Source organism: Apium graveolens, chromosome 1 (genome assembly GCF_009905375.1).
Source record: "Apium graveolens cultivar Ventura chromosome 1, ASM990537v1, whole genome shotgun sequence".
Classification (NCBI taxonomy): domain Eukaryota; kingdom Viridiplantae; phylum Streptophyta; class Magnoliopsida; order Apiales; family Apiaceae; genus Apium; species Apium graveolens.
Genome location: NC_133647.1, coordinates 13,813,759 through 13,835,103, shown reverse-complemented (window position 1 = coordinate 13,835,103; position 21,345 = coordinate 13,813,759). Strand labels below are relative to the sequence as shown.

The following is a 21,345-nucleotide window of genomic DNA, read 5'->3' as shown; positions in this document are numbered from 1 at the left end:
AAGATCGACTTAAGTTGGTTGAGGATAAGAAGGAAACTAAAAGAAAATCTAAAAGAAATGGGAAGGTAGGGATCAATAAACATAACAATTACACACCTGATAGGTATGCTCCTAGAAAAAGCTGTGTGCATTGTAAAAGTGTCAATCACCTATCTGATAATTGCAAATCTGTTAAAAATGCTCCCATGCCTTCAAATTCCTCCATGTCTAACATGTCTATGTCACCTCTGCATGCTATGCCTGTTATGTCTCACCAGAATCCCCATGCACATTTTGCAAACATGCCATACATTAACAATCCTTACTTTACTGCATTTAGTATGCCTCAAATGCCATACAATATGCCTATATGGAATAACATGTTTGCACAACCTATGCCTTATCAAATTCAATCAAATGTGTTAAATGATTCTGTGACTAACCCTACACTTCAACCAACCACATCTGAGACCAAGGTTGACCTAAAGTTACCTAAGTCAAAAGATGCAGGAGGAATGAAGTCTAGGAAAAAGACTAACAAGGGTGGACCCAAGGAAACTTGGGTACCAAAATCAACTTGATTGATTTTGTTGTGTGCAGGGACAAAGAAGGAATCTATGGTACTTGGACAGTGGTTGTTCAAGACACATGACAGGAGATTTCACCCTGCTCACAGAGTTTAAGGAGAGAGCTGGCCCTAGCATAACCTTTGGAGATGACAACAAAGGATTCACTATGGGATATGGCTTGATTTCAAGAGAAAATGTCATCATTGATGAAGTTGCATTGGTTGATGGTCTCAAACACAATTTATTGAGCATCAGTCAACTATGTGACAGAGGGAATACTGTTTCCTTCAATTCTGAAGCCTGTATTGTCACAAGTAAAAAGGACAATAAAGTGGTTCTAACTGGAGTTAGAAAAGGGAATGTGTACTTAGCTGATTTCAACTCTACAGATGCAGAATCCATTACTTGTCTTCTCAGCAAAGCAAGTCCAGTTGAAAGTTGGCTATGGCACAAGAAGCTGTCCCATTTGAATTTCAAGACAATGAATGATCTAGTCAAAAAGGACTTAGTTAGAGGAATGCCTCTAGTGGATTTCACAAGGGATGGACTGTGTGATGCTTGTCAGAAAGGAAAGCAAAAGAAAGCATCATTCAGTAAGAAGCTTGAATCTGCAATTGATGAACCACTGCAACTTCTACACATGGATCTTTTTGGACCAGTCAATGTATTGTCAATTTCAAGGAAAAGATACTGCCTAGTGATTGTAGATGATTTCTCAAAGTTTTCATGAGTTTATTTTCTTGGATCAAAGGATGAAGCTAGTGAAATCATCATCAATCATATCAAGCAAGTCAACAATCATCCTGATTTCAAAGTAAGGAATATTAGGAGTGACAATGGTACTGAGTTCAAGAATTCAACCATGAAGTTGTTCAGTAAAGAAAATGGGATCATGCATGAGTTCTCAGCTCCAAGAACTCCACAACAAAATGGTGTGGTGGAAAGGAAGAACAGATCACTAATTGAAGCTGCAAGGACAATGCTTGAGGAGTCAAAACTCCCAACTTATTTTTGGGCTGAGGCTGTTAACTGTGCATGTTACACTCAGAATATTTCTCTAATCAATCAGGCAAAATGCATGACTCCCTATCAATTATTCAAGAGAAGAAAACCAACTTTAAACTTTCTACATGTCTTTGGTTGCAAATGCTACATCTTAAGGAATCAATCTGATCACAAAGGAAAGTTTGATGCAAAGGTTGATGAAGGAATATTTGTTGGTTATTCTGCTGGAAAATCATATAGGGTCTACAATCTAAGAACCAACATTGTCATGGAATCTGTACATGTTGTGTTTGATGATAAAAAGATTGATGGACTAACAAATGAGGGACATCATGAAGGACTCAAATTTGACAATATTGAGATATATTGTGATGATAGTGAAGATGAGAATGATGAAGAAGGCATCTCAAGAAGAAACCAGAGTCTGCCTTTGGATAATGCACAGAATGCTGCATCCATTGAAAGTCATAATTCAGCTTCCGTTGAAAGAAGCAATGCAGCATCCGTTGAAAGACAAAGTGCATCATCCGTTGAAGTTCATAACGAAGCATCCGTTGATCACAGTCTGTCAACGGATAATCAATTCACCTCATCAGTTGATAGAACTCCCAATTCCTTTCAAAGGATCAGCAACTCAGGGGGAGTTTCAACAAATCAACATTCTATCTCACATCATGACAATACTGAGGAAACCTCATCAAGGGCTAATCTACCACCTCAAAGGAAATGGACCAAGAATCACCCTTTTGAACTGATCATTGGTGATGCTACATCAAAAGTACAAACTAGAAGGGCTACTCAAGATGAATGTCTGTATAGTAGCTTTCTATCACAGGAGGAACCTAAGCGAGTGGAAGAAGCTCTTTTGGATCCAGATTGGATTTTAGCAATGCAAGAGGAGCTAAACCAATTTGAGAGGAACAAAGTATGGAAGCTGGTACCCAAGCCAAAGAACAAGAGTTCTATTGACACAAAATGGGTATTCAGAAACAAGATGGATGAAAATGGCATTGTCATAAGGAATAAAGCCAGATTGGTTGCTAAAGGCTACTCTCAACAAGAGAGAATAGATTTTGATGAAACATTTGCTCCAGTTGCCAGACTTGAAGCCATCAGAATCTTTCTAGCCTATGCAGCTAATGCCAATTTCAAAGTCTATCAGATGGATGTCAAGAGTGCATTTCTAAATGGGGAATTGGAGGAAGAAGTTTATGTAAGCCAACCTCCAGGTTTTGAAGATCCAAATTTTCCAGACCATGTGTATTATTTGTTGAAAGCACTCTATGGACTAAAGCAAGCACCTAGAGCCTGGTATGAGACTTTATCAAAGTTCCTTCTAGATAATCACTTCACAAGAGGTACTGTTGACAAAACTCTCTTCTTTAGAAATGTTAATGGCTCTAAGATACTTGTACAAATTTATGTAGATGATATTATATTTGGATCTACAGATGATAAACTTTGTAAAAAGTTTGCTAAATTAATGCAAAGTAAATATGAAATGAGCATGATGGGAGAGCTAACTTACTTTCTTGGTTTACAAGTTAAACAAGTTAGTGGTGGAATTTTCATTAGTCAAACTAAATATATTTATGATCTTTTAAAGAAGTTTGACTTAATGGATTGTTCACCTGCAAAAACTCCCATGGCCACTGCCACCAAGCTTGAATTAAAAAAGGCTGAAAAGTCTGTGGATATTACAAGTTATAGAGGCATGGTTGGCTCACTTTTATATTTAACTGCCAGTAGACCTGATATTATGTTTTCTACATGTCTCTGTGCTAGATTTTAAGCTGACCCTAAAGAATCTCACTTAGTGACTATTAAAAGAATTTTCAGATATCTCAAGGGGACTCCAAATCTAGGAATTTGGTACCCTAGAGAGTCTGGTTTTGATCTAATTGGCTACTCAGATGCAGATTATGCAGGTTGCAAAATAGACAGGAAAAGCACAACAGGCACCTGTCAATTTCTAGGGAACAAGCTTGTATCATGGTTCAGCAAGAAGCAGAATTCTGTTTCCACATCAACAGCTGAAGCTGAGTACATTGCTGCTGGTAGTTGCTGTGCACAAATACTATGGATGAGGAACCAATTATTTGACTATGGTATGACTGTTGACAAAATTCCAATATTTTGTGACAACACGAGTGCCATTGCCATTACTGAAAATCCAGTGCAACACTCAAGAACCAAGCACATTGATATCAAGTACCACTTCATTAGGGAACATGTGATGAAAGGTACAGTGGAACTTCATTTTGTTCCAAGTGAAAAATAGATTGCAGACATATTTACCAAGCCACTTGATGAATCAACATTCACAAGATTAGTAAGTGAGTTAGGTATGCTCAACTATTCATAATCTATGTCATCTATATAATCTGTCTTGTAGCCTGAAATGAATTTGCTGCAAGAACAAAGTTGGCTTTAATCAAGACTTATCCTATCAACGGATATTCCCTATCCGTTGAAAGCCAAAATTGTTCTATCAACGAATATTCATTATCCGTTGAAAGACAAATACATTTCTGGTAATTTTATCCTTCAACGGATAAAATAGTGTTGTTCATCAATGGATAACTATTTACCTTATCCGTTGATGTGTCGCGTCAGTTACTATAAGTGAGTCACAGCCGTTGATTTTTTTAATCAACCGTTGATATAGATATACAGTGTTGTATGTATTTGTATTTACGGTAGTTTTCAGAATCTCTACAGTTTTATTTATTCCTGAATGGCTATCACTTACTTAAAAGTATCATTTAATTATTTTATTTATGTTTTAATTCAAGAAAGTATAAAAGCCCAATTGAATTCTTATTTTCACTTTACGCTTTCTTGCAATTATCATTCTCTTTCTCTCTCAATTCTCAAGTTCTTCTCTGCAATCTCTACTCACAACAATGTCACTAGTAGTCAAAATTATGTCTCAAACAGGATTTGTTTATGAAAAGAATAATTTCATAGTCTTGGTTGAAAAGAATGAAGCCCATTCTGATTATCACAAGATGATGGACTTCATCAAGAACTGCAAACTGAGCTATGCAATGCTGGAAGCCCCAACCATCTACTGTGAAGTGATTGAGGAAATTTGGACAACTGCAGAGTTCAACTCCACAGATATGACTATTGCCTTCTCTCTCAAAGGTAAGGACTATTGCATTAATTGTGATGATATACAATTTTGCTTTAAGTTGCCTGAGAATAATGCCATGACACCACATACTGATAAAGATGTCTCTGCAATGCTAGATTCCATAGGCTATGCTTTTGATTCTGCTAGTTTAGGTAGTATTAGAAGGAAAGGCCTTAGGAAAGAATGAAGTTTTCTTGGAGATGCCTTTATTAAGGTTTTCTCTGGGAAGATTAGCAATTTTGATGCTATCACTTCATCTCTTGTTAATATGCTCTATATGCTAGTTTCTGATAGGTACTTTAATTTTAGCAACTGTGTTATGCTAGAATTAGGTTCCAGATTAGGCAACAAAGCTAATAGACCACATAACATCTACTTTGCTAGATTCTTTATGTTATTGGCTAACCATGTTGCTGAAGGTTTGGTTATATCCAATGAGAATAATAAACTCAAATGCGGGGCACAAGAGAAAAGGGTCCTTGCAGACCTTTTGAGAATGAACCTCAACAGCCAGGTGCCATTGGTATACTTGCCAATCATGAATGCACCACAGGTAAGTGAGGTAAATGTTTCTATAACTCCTACTATTTCCAACCCCAATGTTTCTTTGCCTTCTAGTGTGGCTATGGAACCTGTGTCTTTGTCCAAACAGGCTCCTACCAAAGCCACCAAATCTAAAGTTTCCAAAGTCAAGTCAAAGAAACCTACCTCTGTTGTTTCTCAAAAGACAACAGTTGTAACAACTACCATAAACCCTGAAGGGAGTGAACAGGGTGTGAGTGGTGAGGGGAGGGGTGAACATCAAAAAGCCCCCCAAGATAAGGTGGAAGAGGTGAGTGGTACCCAAACCAGCCAAGCCACAGTCTCTCAAAAGACTGTGGTGGTTCAAAAGGAGTCCAGCACATCCCTAGTTGCATCCTCCCAAAATGATGTAACTATTGAAAATAGTCCCCAACCAGGGACACAGAACAAAAGAGGGAGGGACACTGAAGCTACACATTCACCAATTAAAGCTTTTTCAAGGAAGAAGAAGGCCAAAACCCTAGTTTCCACACAAGGGACACACACAGCACAGATACATCCACCAGTATCTGTGCCTTCTCAAATTCAGCTTGATGTGATTCCAGCAAATGTGGAATCACAACCCCATTCTCTTAATATAGAAACACACCATTCATCAAGATCTCCAACACCCTCTCTGGATGTGGATATGATATTCACATCAATTCCTGATTCTCCCTCATTAAAACTCAGGGAGGCGCCCCACTCAAAACCTGATGATCATCATCTTTTAGATGATTTGTTGGATCATCAGCCAATTCTTTCAGATGTAGTTGAAGAATCTGTGTTACCTCACTTAAAATCAATTCCCACAGATTCAACAATTATATCACTTTCTATCTCCACATCATTTCCTTCTTCAACGGATATCTCTCATCCGTTGACAAGTGGTTGTTCTTCAACGGATAAGCTTAACAGCAGTTATCCGTTGATACCATCAGTTTCTACTTCAACGGATACTCCCTATCCGTTGATGGCCTCTACACACTTAACATAAACAATTCCAACTGTAGAGGACATGGCAACTGTACAATCACTTTTAGGCTTGAGGGAAGGGAGTGATTTTTTGAGTGAGAGGCTGGGTTGCTCCCAGGCAAAAGGAGAGGTTGAGAGTCACCAAATGCATGCTATTTCTTCCAGCATGGCAAAAGTAAGTAAGAGGAGTGCCACCTTAGAAGGTGAAGGTGAGGGTGTGAGGGTGTGTGTGAGCCAGGGGGAGCCCCTGATGCAAGAACAGAGAGAAATTGAGAGAAAGGCAGGTACAGAAGCTATAAGGGTGGATCCAGCCATTGCTAGTGAGTTAATGAAAGTGGATGATGCAGATAAGGAAAGACAATTTCAGCAACATTACAAAGCTGTCATTGATAACATTTCCTTGGATGCTGACACTTTTACTCACCCTGTTTCAGCCTTTCAATTTTTGGCTGCTCAGGGCAATGTGGAGGCATAACAGACACTACACATTGTACACACTTGAGAATCTCTTCTCAGAGACAAAGTTGCTGTCAATAGGCTGCCTTCTCAAGCTGGTGAGCCATCTGAAGAATTTGGAGTAAATTCTAATGATGATGACTCTAATTCTTTGAATGAGAGCATGAACTTAGGGGGAGTAGAAGGCCCAAGTTCTGCTCCTGCTCTTCCTGAATGGGCACTGGCCAAATCACCAACACCAGGAGAATTTGGTGTCACTTTGGTCAGACAAGACATGACAATTCAGAAGGCCTTTCAGGAGACTCAAGATGCTGGTACCAAGGCAATTCTTCAAGCTCATCTGGAATCTCTGCATCTCTTGCAGTTGCAGCATTACCAGCAAAATCTAAGTGTGGATGAGCTCAAGCAGGACATTGCTGATCTGAAATCCTACAATGCTGAGAAATTGGATTCAGTTATACCCTATGGTACTATGCAAGATTTGTTGGGGAGACTGAGGAAAGCAACTGATGCTGACAAGAGGCTGGCCAGATTGGAAGATAGGGTTCAAATCATTGAAGACTCTATGGTCACCATTCTTCAGAATCAACAAACTCAAACAAATCTACTCATGCAGCTGGCAAAAGCACAAGGCTTGACCCCTACCCTTGATGATAACAAAAAGGGGGAGAATAAAGGGGAAGGGGAAGGAGAGCCATCTACAACAGTTCAGATTTCTCAAGTGCTAGTTCCTGTCATCACAACTTCTCCACCAATTCAAGTCAAAGGAAAGCTAGATGGAATTGATCTAATCCAGATAGCAGCAGCTGAATTGCAAGTCAAAGAGCAAAGGAAGAAGATTGATGAAAAGATGCAACTAATATTTGGTTCTACAACTTCTCAATCACAATCTGTATAGCATAGCACAAAAGTGGAATCAATTATTATGGAACTCAAGCCAGTAGGGAGGCATAAGGATGGGGAAACTTCTTCCAAAGATCTGCAACCTATGGTTCTCAAGCCCAACAACAGCTTCAACAAGGACTCTACAAAGAACCCTCTAAGCCTTGCTCAAATGAAAGGAGTGGATTTTCCTCTTCCAAAGCCTGATGAAGACAAGATTTTGGGTAGAAGTATCATAAAGCTCAAAGAGAACATGGATGAGGCTGTAAGGAGGAACATGGCTGTTATCTTTAGAGAGGGAAAGAGCATCTATGTGATGCAAGGACATCCCAAATTCTCAATAGCCAAGAAGGAAGAAACCAAGAGGTTGAAGGAAGAAGCCAAACAGCTAAAGGCTAACAAAAGAGCACAAGCAAAGCTTGAAAAATAGCTAAAGTTAAGTCAGACTGAAGAACAGAAAGAAATTGAAGACAAAGGTGAAGATAGAGCTATGGGGGACATGGTTGGTACTGAGATGGAGGAAAGAAGTAAGGAAGAATGGCAGAAAGGGAATAGAAAGAAGGTCAATACAAAGAGAAAGATGGTAGATGAGACTGAAGAAAACCAATCAATATCCAAACCACTACCCTCTATTCCTGAACCCATTGTGCTTGACCCCTTCATAAACATTCATGATGAACCAATCATTCCTAAGGAGGAACCAATTGATTGGGACACCATCAAATTGCCCACCTTCCTAACCTCTTTTACACCATCAAAGAAGCAGAAAAGAAGAATCAAATTAACACCCCCTAAAGCCTCAATCAAATTCACACAGAAGCCTAAGCCTAAACCTCAAACCTCTAAAGATGATTATGTTCACATCTGTGACATAAAAGAATTTTCAGACATTGAACTCTATCTGGATGAGCTGGAGGATGTAAGGGGAATAGCTGCCTACAGACAGCTACCAGAAAGACTAGTGTTCAAATACAAAGGAGCTGGGGAAAGAACATGGCCTCTTCACAAAATTCTGAATGAAGGCTACTCTACCTTGATTAGAGTCTACTCAGCCATACAAAAGGATTCTGGCTTTACCAGGACTGCCAGGACTGAGATTCTCAACAAGATTGCCAACATAAGGAAAACTTGGAGGGAGCCCAATGCCTTGCCTAGAACTTTACTCATTCAAGAGAGAGGTATTACAATTCACAAATCACCTCATTGGTTGATGGAGTTCAGAGACAACAAAGGAGTCAGAAGATTTTTCAGAATTGAAGATCAGCTAAAGATTACCAGTAATGAAACTCTCAAGGATATGCAGTCTAAGTTAGATATCAATGAAGAAGATGAAGCTGAATTCTACAGACAACTTCAACTTCAAATAGAGGAGAATGACAGGAGGCTAGGAAAGAAAACCAGGGATCAAAGGAAAAGAAAGTAATTTTCTCAGGCTAAAGGAGCACCCTTGGAAACAATGTATTTCTTCAATTTCATCTCAGCATATACACTTTTGTAGCACTTTTGAATTTCTGCTTTGTTACAGTTTATATATTTGTTAAGTGTTTTGTTATCATCAAGCTAAACCCAAATTTATGCCTACAGTTCTAGTAGACATAAATAGGGGGAGATTGTTAGGAATATGTGTATTAGTTTGATGATAAGTTAAGCAAAACACTTAAGTAGAAATCTAGTGTTTGTAGCCTCAACGGATAAGACCATCTTGGCTATCAGTTGAAGGAGTAGCCTTACTTAGCAATAAGTTTGGTATTGTAGCACATTTCACTCTCTGGTTTCAAGCTGTAATTCTTAGATGTTGTTAGGAAATAATCAGTCATGTTGACTACTAATGGATGTACAAATAGGAGGGCTAATTATAAATATTTCATGCCTTGTAATTTTGTATAAGTGAAGAAGTGTCAACGGATATTGAAGACCTTCAACGGATAAGAAACAAAGCTTCAACGGATGTCTCTAATGCTTCAACGGATAATATCCATCAACGGATAAGTGCTTCAACGGATAAAGCTTCAACTGCTAGAGCATCAACGGATAAAGCCATCAACGGATGAAAGCTTCAACGGATGCTCAGTCTCATAGCAGTTGATAGTGACAGTTAACAAAGCTGACAGAGGCACATGGATTGACAGAGATGTGGTAGCCTATTTCAGGAACAGCAGAAAAAGCAGCCGCTTTTAGTCTGGTTCAAAATAGAAAGTCAACAGATAATTTCATATTACACTGGATAAAAATGGAATAGAAACAAGTGGAGAACTATTTTCTTATTGTACTTTATCTTTGTCTTCACTTGTAAACTTGGTGATATATAAACCAAGTAGTAGCTAGTAATTAGATGTGAATTTTCCCTGAGCTGTTTAGAAATATCAAGAGAGAAAATCATCTAGTTTGTACTAGGAAGCAGCTGTGATTTAATTTTGAATCACAGATTTTCTGAAATAACACATCTCTGGTGGAACAACAAATCCACCAGAAAAGTTTTTAAGTTCTTTGTGTTCATTACATTTGTGTTTGAATATATATCTGTCTGCATCAGCTTCAAGCAATTCACACACATTTGATCACTCAAACACTTAGCCTTACAAACTGCTCAAAACTTGAAAAAGTTTTGAGATTTACATTCAACCCCCCTTCTGTAAATCTCATTGTTAGTCCACTGGGAATAACAGAACCTCCCTAGCAGCCGCTCCCATCGTGTCAAAAAAATAATCTAAATTCATTTTTAGTTTAGGGGTTATTATAAACATATTGGTTGATGTTAAATCCCTTCTTCGTTATTTTTCTCTCGATTTTATATTGTTTACCAATAAATCCCTATCGTTATGAGAAATTAGTATCCCGTTGGTGGGGTTTTTACTTATATTGGTGGGGTTTTCTACCTATATAACGGGTTTCCTTCTTTTTCCTCGTGGGAGTCGTTTTGTGTTTGTTTTAATATTCAGTATCGTAGATCTCCATGATTTCATTGATTCATTAATTTGGATTGTATGAGATTAAAATTGTCAATTGTTCGAAAACGTAATGACAAGTGAGGTATATATGTTTATCTAAAAAGAGGAGTAAAAATCAAATTTATTTTCCCTCTGGGACTTCCCGCCTTTGCAACTTTGTGCAGAATTAGCCTCCATTTATCCAGCACCGCATATCAAACACACACAGTTCCCGAGGCTCGGAGTGCCGTGCGTCGCCGGAGAAAACAATTATAAAATGAATAATAATCCGTTCGCGAAGATGATTTGTACTATCTGCTTCGAAGATCTGAAGCCAAACGTCGAAGATCTTCAATCTATCTCAATCTGCGGTCATGTTTTTCACGAGCTATGGTCAGCCACTCTATTATAATTTATTCTTATTACTCATATAAATGTTATGTATATTTTAATCTTTTGTCGCCAATTCGATATAATTGTTTTATATTTTTCAGTTTGAAATTGTCGTGACATAATCTATATGGATGTTGTTAGATTAATTTGAATTTATTAATTTATCAATTGTAGTTGTATAATTGTTTGCACAAATTGTAATCGTCTGCCCTAACCCCAATTTCACAGAGTATCTGCGCGCGTATGAATGAATCAATTTAAGTTTCTGTCTAATTATGGGGTCTTATTTGCGAATTAGGCGTACAATTCAGTTACTAGACGAGTTTGAATCAGAAATGTTAAAGTTTTGTTTTTTTTTTTTAATTTTGGCCAACACATTTACATTTTTATGTTAAATTCCGGTCATATACAATTATACATTGCTCGAAGACAGTAAAATTAGTTCCTAACTGAAGCTCTGTGTCTCGTTTATGTTGAATTTTTATGTATGCTTGTCCGAGTATGTCAAATGTGTTCTCAGTAGACTTTCATCACAATGGTTATCTTGATAAATAAAATACAAACATATATAAAGTTATCTAGTTTGTCACTATTAAATGATAATCAGGAGGTTGTGATAATGTAGTGTGGTATGTTTTTGACAATCTAGTATACAACAATGGTTCGAGTATTGTACAAATGGAAAGAAGAAGAATTGTCCTGTATGCAAACAAACGTGTTCAGAGAAAAATGTGAGTCGCCTGTATTTCCAGTCAGTTGGCGATCCCCATGATCAAAGCCTTAGTCAGAAATTGCAGAACTGTGAAGAAAATCCTGAAGAATTGCGTCAAGAGGCTACAAGATTGGAGGGAAAGGTATCTGCCTTAAGCTCAGCCTTGGAGCTACAAAAGAAAGATCTTAAGGAGATCAATGTCGAGGTATTTAACTAATCTATCGTACATTTTGTTAGTTAAAATATTTTAGTTGGTTAATGTTTAAAAAAATGCAATTAAACTGAAGTTGCTTTCTAATATAATACCAAGGAAATTAAGATACTCATAAGATTTTATCACATGCATTTAATTGCTTCTGCAGAGAATCACAGATACTAGTTATTTCATTTGCTTTCTAAAGTCTAAAGCAAACTACATGTTTCTTAACTTGGTTAAAATGAAGAAAAATAAAAAATTTTGATGCTTGATCATTTTCTGTGCTGGTCAATGGTAGTTTCGTCAAGATGCTGATATATATTTTACTTTTGGACCCTACTGCACATTATTACATGCATGTCGAGTCAATGATTTTTCTTCAAGAAACCAAAATCAAATTTAAACAAAAAGAAATTACTTATTACAAGAATGAGTGGAAATGCTCCCCTCCTCAAATTTACATGTTAATGGATTTGGTTTAGCAAAAGGAGCAGTTATACATTATAGTTTCTATCTATATCCTACTCTATTCACTTCGAACCGGCTCTACATTGTACAGCTGTCTACGTGCAAGGAGCAGTTGAAGAAAGAAGCAGCCATGAAAGATGATGCTTTAAAGCAAAAAACATTTACTCAACAATTGCTTCATATAAAGTCCAAGGTACATGGTCACCAATTTTGTGCTTGCCGCCATTAACTATATAAAGAACTACATATAATCAATACAGGTAATTCACTCTTGATTACGTGGCTAGATGTGGGAGATTATGAATTTGTAGGTGTATACTCTAGGAAGCAGGGACACTTAGGTAATCTGCCTTATCCCCGTGTCGGATTCTTGTTGGACACGGGGATTCTTCTACAATCGTACTTTCAAATTTGTTTCAGTAATTGTAGTCAAAATTTGTGTTAACGAACTACTTTATTAAATTAAGTATCAATGATTATATAAGCAAATACCAAAGTATTACAAAAGTATTGATCCTCATGTTCATTTTTGCATAAATGAAAAGACAATACTTATATTTTTGTGTTTTGGATGGAATTATGCATTTGATTCAAATTGCACACAGTTTTTGGTTCTGTTAGTTGTTTCAATATTTGTAACATATAAATGCAAAAATTTATATTTATGTATGTGTGTCCCCCGCGCCTGTATTCCCATATTTTCAAATTTGCCGAATCTGCGTGTCCCTACACTATGCACCCGCAACCGCACCCCCTCCCCCGTACCCGTGTTCTTGCTTCCTAGTGTAAGAATTTTATAATTGTGTTTTTTTTCCAAAATGAATCATAACTGTGGCTTACAAAAGCTAATTAAGAAGGTTTTAAATTTCTTCAACCAATTGCATGACAGGAACTTGATAAAGCAACTTCCGAGTGTTTGAGACTGCAAGAAAGGAGTATTGCTTTAGCCAAAGAACTTGCTGCTCTCAAGTTGTAAGTGGAGCATTTAAGGCGGAAGCAAACTGCTTTAGTATCTGTTCATAATTTGCTTATCGTGCTCAATATGTAAATTTTTGTTGGTGATTAGGGTGTGTGATTTGGATTTGGACGAAGAGGAGGTTCTGAAGCTCGCTTCTTTAGGCAAGGAGACCAACAATAAGGAAACAATAGATGTCCTAAAGAGGTCCCTGGTCATTCGCAACAAGTATGGCATTCTTAATTAGCTTTAGAATTCAGGTGGAATCTTTTGATTCAGTATGTTTAAGCAATGTTTTGGAGCTAAAATTTAACCTGTGGCCTGTGTGCTACAATTTCGTGAACTCAACAAATACATATGCTTGACCTATCAATCCTGCCGTTACAATAACTTCTTTGGTTGTCTATTATCTGCAGTTTTATGTGATCCTTGTAGTTGATATCACTTGTGTCTAGTTTTGCAGATCTTTAACGGTTTTCTGCTTATGATATCTACAGGAGTTATAAAGAATTAATGGCAAAGTGCAATGCTCTTGGTAGAGGAGATGCTCGCTCTTTAAAAAAACTCGAGAAGGCCAAAGAAAAGATACAAAATTTGAAAGTAAGTAGGCTAAATTTAAGATGTTTATCTTATGATACGGTTAAAATGTCTAACAGAATATTTTCTTTTATCAGACAAGGGTCCAAGAACTTGAGTCAGCTATTGAAGCAAAAGAGAATGATGCTTTGAGATCTTTGAAAGGTCTTAAGGAATCTAATATTGTAACGGAAGCTCCAGCTGGTGCAGATCGTGATTCAAGATTCTCATTTATTAACAAATGTTCTTTAAAGGACCAAATTAAGGAATGTGCTGCACCAAAAATTAGTACGAACAAAATGGAAAGTGCGCCATATAATTTATTCTCTTCCAGCCCCAGAAGAACAGAAGATCTCAGAACTTCCAGTGAGAAGTTTATTAAAAGTAGTGACTATGTTGTTATAGACGATGATGAGCCTATACTTTCCACATCTGTGCGTGATTTCAAGTTTGTCTCAACACCTATAGTTGCCGAGACTAAAGCTGCCAACAAAGACCCAGGTGCTGAGGCTAAAGCTGCAGACAAAGACTCAAGGCAAAGGAATGCTTTTGATGAAAAATACAATGTCAAACCACATATATTAGGTAAAGAATACTGTGATACAGGCTCAAGGAGTACTACTCACTGTAAAACTACTGAGACTATAATCCCGAACAGAAATGAAGACTCGGTTATACTTTTAGATGATAGTACCTATGACAAGCCGTTGCTTAATATTGGAAAAGATGCTACTTCAAAACTTCTGGAGTCCCTGTCAGGTATTTTATATGGTGGATAAGGAGTAACCGAGTATTTATATTATTTATGGAAGCTCTCCTTTTCAGTAGATTGAATATATTGATTAATAAATATCATATATATTATTAAGTGTCATCTGTTTTTTAAATGTTAAACAGAACCTTCCAAGCGACAGATAGAAAGCTGCTTCTCTGGCGGGTTAATAGGTCCTGATGGAAACAAATGGCACCTGGGAAAGTGGTGCAGACGAAGCCAAAATAAGGGGTCAATGGTAGGCTCGACGGGTGTGCAAGGATCAAGTCCAAGCACGGGTAATTTGATTGCTGTTGGAGCTGATGGTAGAGGGGGTAAAATAAAGGTTCTGCGATCGTTAAATCAATCTTCAGCGGTATGTCTCTGTTCTTTCTATAAGTATGTGTTTGAGTTGTAGTTCCTGACTTCCGGTACTTAAAACCCCTATTCTTAACCATTTAAGGCTTCTGTAATGTAAACCTGGTTTCTGAGTTCTTTTTTAATAGCTTTCCATCATACTACACTTTTTTTTTGTTTTGCTGATGTGTCATTGCTATAATAGACAAAAAAGTTGTTATCTTAGCACATTTATTGATTGGAGCTAGAAACTTTTGCTTAACTTGTTTTTACAGCAAAAGATATTCATGCCAAACATTTCACCACTTATATTGTAATGGTTCATTTAGCTCCTTATACTTTTGTAAGCAGGAAGACAGAGAAACTTCATCGGTGGCAAAGAAGTGCAAGACTGGGGTAAAAACAAGCACTTTGCAGTCTCGAGGATGCTTGCAAATAGATCATTACTTTGGAAGAACAAGGCAATAATTGCTGAGCTTCTTGTGTTCTCAGTACATTAATGACTTGAGGAAAGTAAAACCACAAGATTACAACTAATCAGAGAAATGCAAAAGATTGAAACGAGTAGCAGAAACTTACATTCTACACAGAAAACTCCAGGGAAATTTTGCGTGTGTTTATATACTTCCAGTTCCAGGTCTTGGATCAAAGTCTGTCATTATAGAATTGCTAAACTGTATGTGAATGATGACATCTTTTAATCCTCATATTGCTGAGATGATCCACGTGTGAGTACATCGAACACCATTAATTTCATATAATCACAATTTTCATGTGTATTTGAAAGTATTTGAAAGTAGGTTTTAAAGATTACGAGGTTTATACACCAACCTACAGTGAAATGGAGTGGTTAGATATTCTCGAACAGTTCCTTCACTAAAGTTCAGTATAGCAAAATGTTTACTTCTAAAAACAATATGACTGTAGATATTATCTGAATATTAATATGAGATTCTTGTGATCCTACCCCCGGATTGGATGAGAACTTGGAGCTTTGTGTTGATGGATGTTACAAGTTTGACTCTTTGTCATAGTCAATATTCTCATAATTAATTAATTATGATTACAACCGGCAATTTTTTATATAACACGATAATACGACACGAAAATAATAAGTTTGGTTTGATATTTTTGATATACGAACACGAAAATACATGTATATGAAAGTACACGGATAAATTTAGCATCAGTTTTGATTTATACTTGGATACACGAAATGAAATGAAAGTATAAGAAATAAATAAATATTTATTTTTTTTTCAAAATTATATGAATACATGTACCTTATAATAAAATTTTACATAAAATATTTACAGAAAATAGATATAAAATAGATTCAAATTTAAATTTTATAAGATTTGAGTTTTTATGACTTATTGACTTAACATTCGACTAGTAAAAATTTAATATATAAATATATATTTTATTTATCTTTATTTTTATTATTAATTTTAAACTATACAAAACACGATACGAAACGTACACGGAATAAAGGTATACGAACACGAAACGAATTCTTAACAGTTCGATTTTGGGTTAGGCATTCATGACACAAACTACAAAAGCACACGAAACGAACAAATTATCAGCTCTAATTAGTGCAGTATCTCTATAGTAATGCTTCAACCGCTGTCCATTCACCTTGAACACTTGGCCTGGATCATTCTAAAAAATCTCCACCGCTCCATGTGGAAAAATAATTTTGATAACAAACAACCCTAACCATCTTGACTTCAACTTTCCAGGAAAAAGGCGGAGACGAGAGTTGAACAAATGAACTTGTTGCCCCGACATAAATGATTTGAGCACAAGACCCCTATCGTGCCACCTCTTGACTTTCTCCTTATACATTTTGTTGTTCTCATACGCTTGAAATCGAAACTCATCGAGTTCGTTCAATTGAAGCATCCTTTTTCTTACCAGCTGCATCCATATCAAGGTTCAATTTCTTCAAAGCCCAATACGCTTTATGCTCTAACTCCACCGGCAAATGACATCCATTAACATAAACCAATTGAAACGGTGACATATCTAGCGGAGTCTTGTATGCTGTTCGATACGCCCATACAGCTTCATCCAGCTTCAAAGACCAATCCTTCCTTGATGGACATACAACTTCCTCTAGAATACACTTGATCTCTCTGTTAGATACCTCAACTTGACCATTAGTCTGAGGATGGTAGGCTGTAGCAATGCGATGATTCACATTATATCGCTGCATCATAGCAATGAACTTGTGATTGCAGAAATGCGATCCCTCGTCACTGATTATGACTCTTGGAGTCCCAAATCTTGTGAATATCTGCTTATGAAGAAAATTAAGCACTACCTTTGCATCATTCGTCGGTAAAGCCTTGACTTCAACCCATTTCGAGACATAATCAACTGCCAACAAGATATACTGATTATTGCAAGATGAGACAAATGGCCCCATGAAGTCAATTCTCCAAACATCGAAGACTTCAGCCTCGAGAAGCACATTAAGAGGCATCTCATCCTTCTTAGACATATTACCCACACCCTGGTAGCGATCACACTTCAAAACGAACCGATGCGCATCCTTAAACAAAGTAGGCCAGAAGAATCCCGCTTGAAGGATACGAGCTGCTGTCTTCTCTCCATCATAGTGGCCTCCATAAACAGTCGAATGACAGTCTTGCAAGATACCCTCCGTCTCGCTGTACGGAATACATCTCCTGATGATTTGGTCAGCTCCTTGCCTAAACAAAAATGGCTCATCCCACATGTACCACTTCACCTCATGAAAAAACTTCTTCCTTTGAGTAGAAAAAAAATCTGGAGGCATAATATTGCTCACAAGGTAGTTCACAATGTCTGCGAACCACGGTTCTTCCTCTTTCACCCCAAACAACTGCTCATCGGGAAAAGACTCATTAATCAATGTCATATCCTGTGAAGTCGTACTCAGATCATCCAACCGAGATAAATGATCAGCGACTTGATTCTCAGTACCTTTCCTATCCTTGATCTCCAAATCAAACTCCTGAAGTAAAAGAACCCATCGAATTAGTCTAGGCTTCAAGTCCTTTTTCGAGACGAGATAGCGAATATCAGTGTGATCAGTGAAAACTGTCACTTTCGTCCCAAGCAAATAAGATCAAAACTTCTCAAAACCATAGACAATGGCTAATAGTTCTTTCTCAATAGTAGTATAGCTCAGTTGAGCAACATTGAGGGTCTTACTAGCAAAATAGATCACATGAAGTATATTGTTCTTCCTCTTCCCAAGAACTGCTCCAACTGCATAGTCACTTGTATCGCACATCATTTCAAAAGGTTTATTCCAATCAGGTGTAGTTATGACAGATGCTGTGATTAAACTCTTCTTTAGGATCTCAAAAGCAGCTAGACATTCATCATCAAACTTGAAAGGGACATCTTTCTCTAGAAAATTGCACAACGGTTTAGAGATTTTAGAGAAGTCCTTGATTAACCGCCTATAGAAATCCGCATGGCCAAGAAAGATGCGGACTCCCTTAATAGATATTAGTGGAGGAACGATTTCAATAACCCCCGCCTTGGCTTTATACACCTCAAGACCTTTAATAGAGACCTTGTGCCCAAGAATGATGCCATGTTGCACCATAAAGTAATATTTCTCCCAGCTGAGAACCAGATTGGTCTCAACACACCTTTTAAGAACCGCGCCAAGATTTTGCAAGCACTCGTCAAAAGAATCACCGAACATAAAGAAATATTCCATGAACACCTCCACATTCTGACCAATTATATCTACTTGGAACGCTTCATTACAAGCTTAAGTTGGTGTTTTGGACTCAAGTTGGTATTTTTGATGTGTTTTTTGTGTTTTAGGCACTAGTTGGAGGAATAATGGAGTTTTTGTTGAATGCTGAAAAGAGCCAAGAATCTTAAGTCAAGGCCATTCCCAAATTGTAGAGGATCTCGAGAGCTTCGTGTGGACTGCTTATTCATCAAATTCTGACGAGTGGCGCAAAAGTTACAACAAAAAGAAGAAAATTCAGAATTCCAACTACAGTAGCATGGCGCGCCCGCGCGCAAGGCGGGGCGGCTGCGCCAGACTTCCAGAAACAGCGCGCACCCGCGCTGGTATGCGGGGCGGCCGCGCTGGTCCGTTCGGCCAGATTCCTGTTTTGAGTCTGTTTTGGAGAATTTGAAACCCATGTCTACCAGAAGTCTATATATACTCAATAATAAGTCATTTTTAATAACAAGGAGCGAGAGGAGAGCAATAAGAAGACTTATAGAGCACGAGACGGCTACAGAGAAGAAGATTTTTGTATTTTTCAATATAGATGATACTTGGATGCTTGTTTTCTATTTTTCTATGAACCCTAGTACTCTTATATTGTTTATTATCATGCTTTCATTGGAACCCATGGTGATGATGAGTTCGGTTATGAACTAATCATTATCACGGGGTTCCAACGGATTTACTTATGGATTTCTATAGTTAATTTGTTCCAATATCTTGGTGTTTGGTGATTGATTGATATTCTAGTATTGGTTTTGCTTATTCGTCTTATGTGCGTAGCTAACATATAAGATAACGTGTTAATCTTTATTGAAGCGACAGTGAATATAGAGATTTAGACGCTTCAATAAAGATTTAGAACTTGCCATGCTAGCATAGGTTCATGTATTTATTATGCATGATTCATAGGTAATTTTAACCATCTTACTTGCCCTATATAATCAAGATAGATAAGATCCGTGACACCTTCAAGTTCAACAATATTTCTGAAGATGCTGTGAAGCTGAGACTTTTCCCTTTTTCTCTGAGGGATAAATCTAAGTGCTGGTTACACTCTCTACCGGCATGTTCTATCACTACTTGGGAGGATCTCGCTCGGAAAATTCTTACTAAATTCTTTCCTATGGCGAAGATAGATGCAATGAGGAATGCTCTTACTCAATTTACGCAGCAATCGGGAGAAACTGTATGTGAAGCTTGGGAGTGCTACAAGGAGATGCTTAGGATGTGTCCTCATTATGGAATTCCTGATTGGATGATCATCAATTTCTTTTATAATGGTTTGGGAGCACAGTCTAGACCCATGCTCGATGCAGCATCAGGTGGATCATTATGGGCAAAGAGCTATGAGGAAGCTTATGCTCTAATTGAGATGATGGTTGTGAATGAATATCAGTATCCAACCCAGAGATTGCCACAAAGCAAGGTAGCAGGAGTTCTTGAAGTGGATACAGTTTCAGCTATAGATGCTCAGCTAAAGGCGTTATCTATAAAGATCGATTCTCTGGCTAACTATGGAGTTCATCAGAGGATCAGTGTTTGTGAGCTGTGTGCAGGTTCACATGCGATGGAGCAATGCGCTATATCTAGTGAATCAGCTCAGTTTGTGAGCAACTTTTAGAGATCACAGCAACCAGTTCCAGACACTTATCATCTTGGCAACTGGAATCATCCTAACTTCAGCTGGAGCAACAATCAGAATGCGGTGCAACAGCCTTATCAGCAGTGTGCAGCAAAGCAATTCAACTCTCCTGGTTTTCAACAACCGAAATATGCACCAAGACAATAACTCCAACTTAAACAACAAACTCATGATGCAGGTTAATCTTCGAATGAAAAATATGAATTGGAGGAGTTGCGGCTTATGTGCAAAAACCAGGCTCTTATATGCCAATGTCAGGTTGTTTCTATCAAGACTCTGGAGAACCAAATAGGGCAAATTGCTAACGCCTTATTGAATCGACTACCAGGAACGGTTTCTAGTGATACAGACGTAAATCCAGGCAAGAGGGAAGTTAACGAATAGGTGAACGCCATCACCTTGAGATCCGGAAAGGTCGCAAGCCCCCAAATTCAGCAAGACGAAGTGTATGAAAATTATGTCCAGAATGCAGGTACGTCTGCACCCTTGCCAATTCCAGAAAATGAGATTGTAGCTGAAAAAGTGGTGCAGAAGGATGACGAGGTGGAATCAAGGAAGAAAACTGTGGAACACACTCCTCATGAGGGTAATACAGGGGGAAACAGGTCTATCCTCCACCTCTTTTTCCTAAGAGGCTTCAAAAGCATAAGTTCGACAAGCAATTTTCCAAGTTTTTGGAAGTTTTCAAGAAGCTGCATATCAACATACCTTTTGCTGAAGCTCTAGAACAGATGTCGAGCTATGCTAAGTTCATGAAGGGTATTCAATCTCGGAAGCTAAAACTTGAGGAGTTGGAAACCGTTGCTCTAACGGAAGAGTGCAGTGTTGTGCTGCAACAGAAACTTCCTCCTAAGCTTAAAAATCCAGGAAGATTCACGATACCTTGCACCATTGGCAATCTGTCATTTGACAAGTGTTTGTGTGACTTGGGAGCTAGCATCAATCTGACGCCCTTGTCAGTTTTCAAGAAACTTGGACTACCTGATCCGAAACTGACATACATGTCATTACAACTAGCTGATCGTTCCATCACTTATCCGCGAGGAGT

The 21,345-nt window shown here is 37.8% G+C and overlaps 1 protein-coding gene and 1 non-coding gene across 2 annotated transcripts; one reads left to right on the top strand and one right to left on the bottom strand.

The window, feature by feature from the left end:
• Nucleotides 1-10,506: 10,506 nt before the first annotated feature.
• LOC141661160 (uncharacterized) lies at nucleotides 10,507-15,680 on the top strand. The gene is made up of 9 exons (XM_074468145.1): nucleotides 10,507-10,886; nucleotides 11,536-11,803; nucleotides 12,354-12,455; nucleotides 13,152-13,234; nucleotides 13,329-13,445; nucleotides 13,715-13,817; nucleotides 13,892-14,552; nucleotides 14,691-14,920; nucleotides 15,253-15,680. Exons 1-9 carry the CDS (start codon nucleotides 10,771-10,773, stop codon nucleotides 15,367-15,369), a joined length of 1,797 nt encoding a protein of 598 aa, XP_074324246.1. The 5' UTR covers nucleotides 10,507-10,770; the 3' UTR covers nucleotides 15,370-15,680.
• A 4,113-nt stretch (nucleotides 15,681-19,793) lies between these two features.
• Nucleotides 19,794-19,900, bottom strand: LOC141679788 (small nucleolar RNA R71). Its single transcript, XR_012558184.1, has one exon. It is a non-coding gene; the product is annotated as a small nucleolar RNA R71 (small nucleolar RNA).
• Nucleotides 19,901-21,345: the final 1,445 nt, after the last annotated feature.

Coding starts and splice junctions, on each gene's coding strand:
- LOC141661160 (XM_074468145.1), top strand. CDS start 10,771: ATGAATAATAATCCGTTCGCGAAGATGATTTGTACTATCTGCTTCGAA. Junction 10,887..11,535: donor CATGTTTTTCACGAGCTATG/GTCAGCCACTCT, acceptor TTGACAATCTAG/TATACAACAATGGTTCGAGT. Junction 14,553..14,690: donor ACTTCTGGAGTCCCTGTCAG/GTATTTTATATG, acceptor AATGTTAAACAG/AACCTTCCAAGCGACAGATA.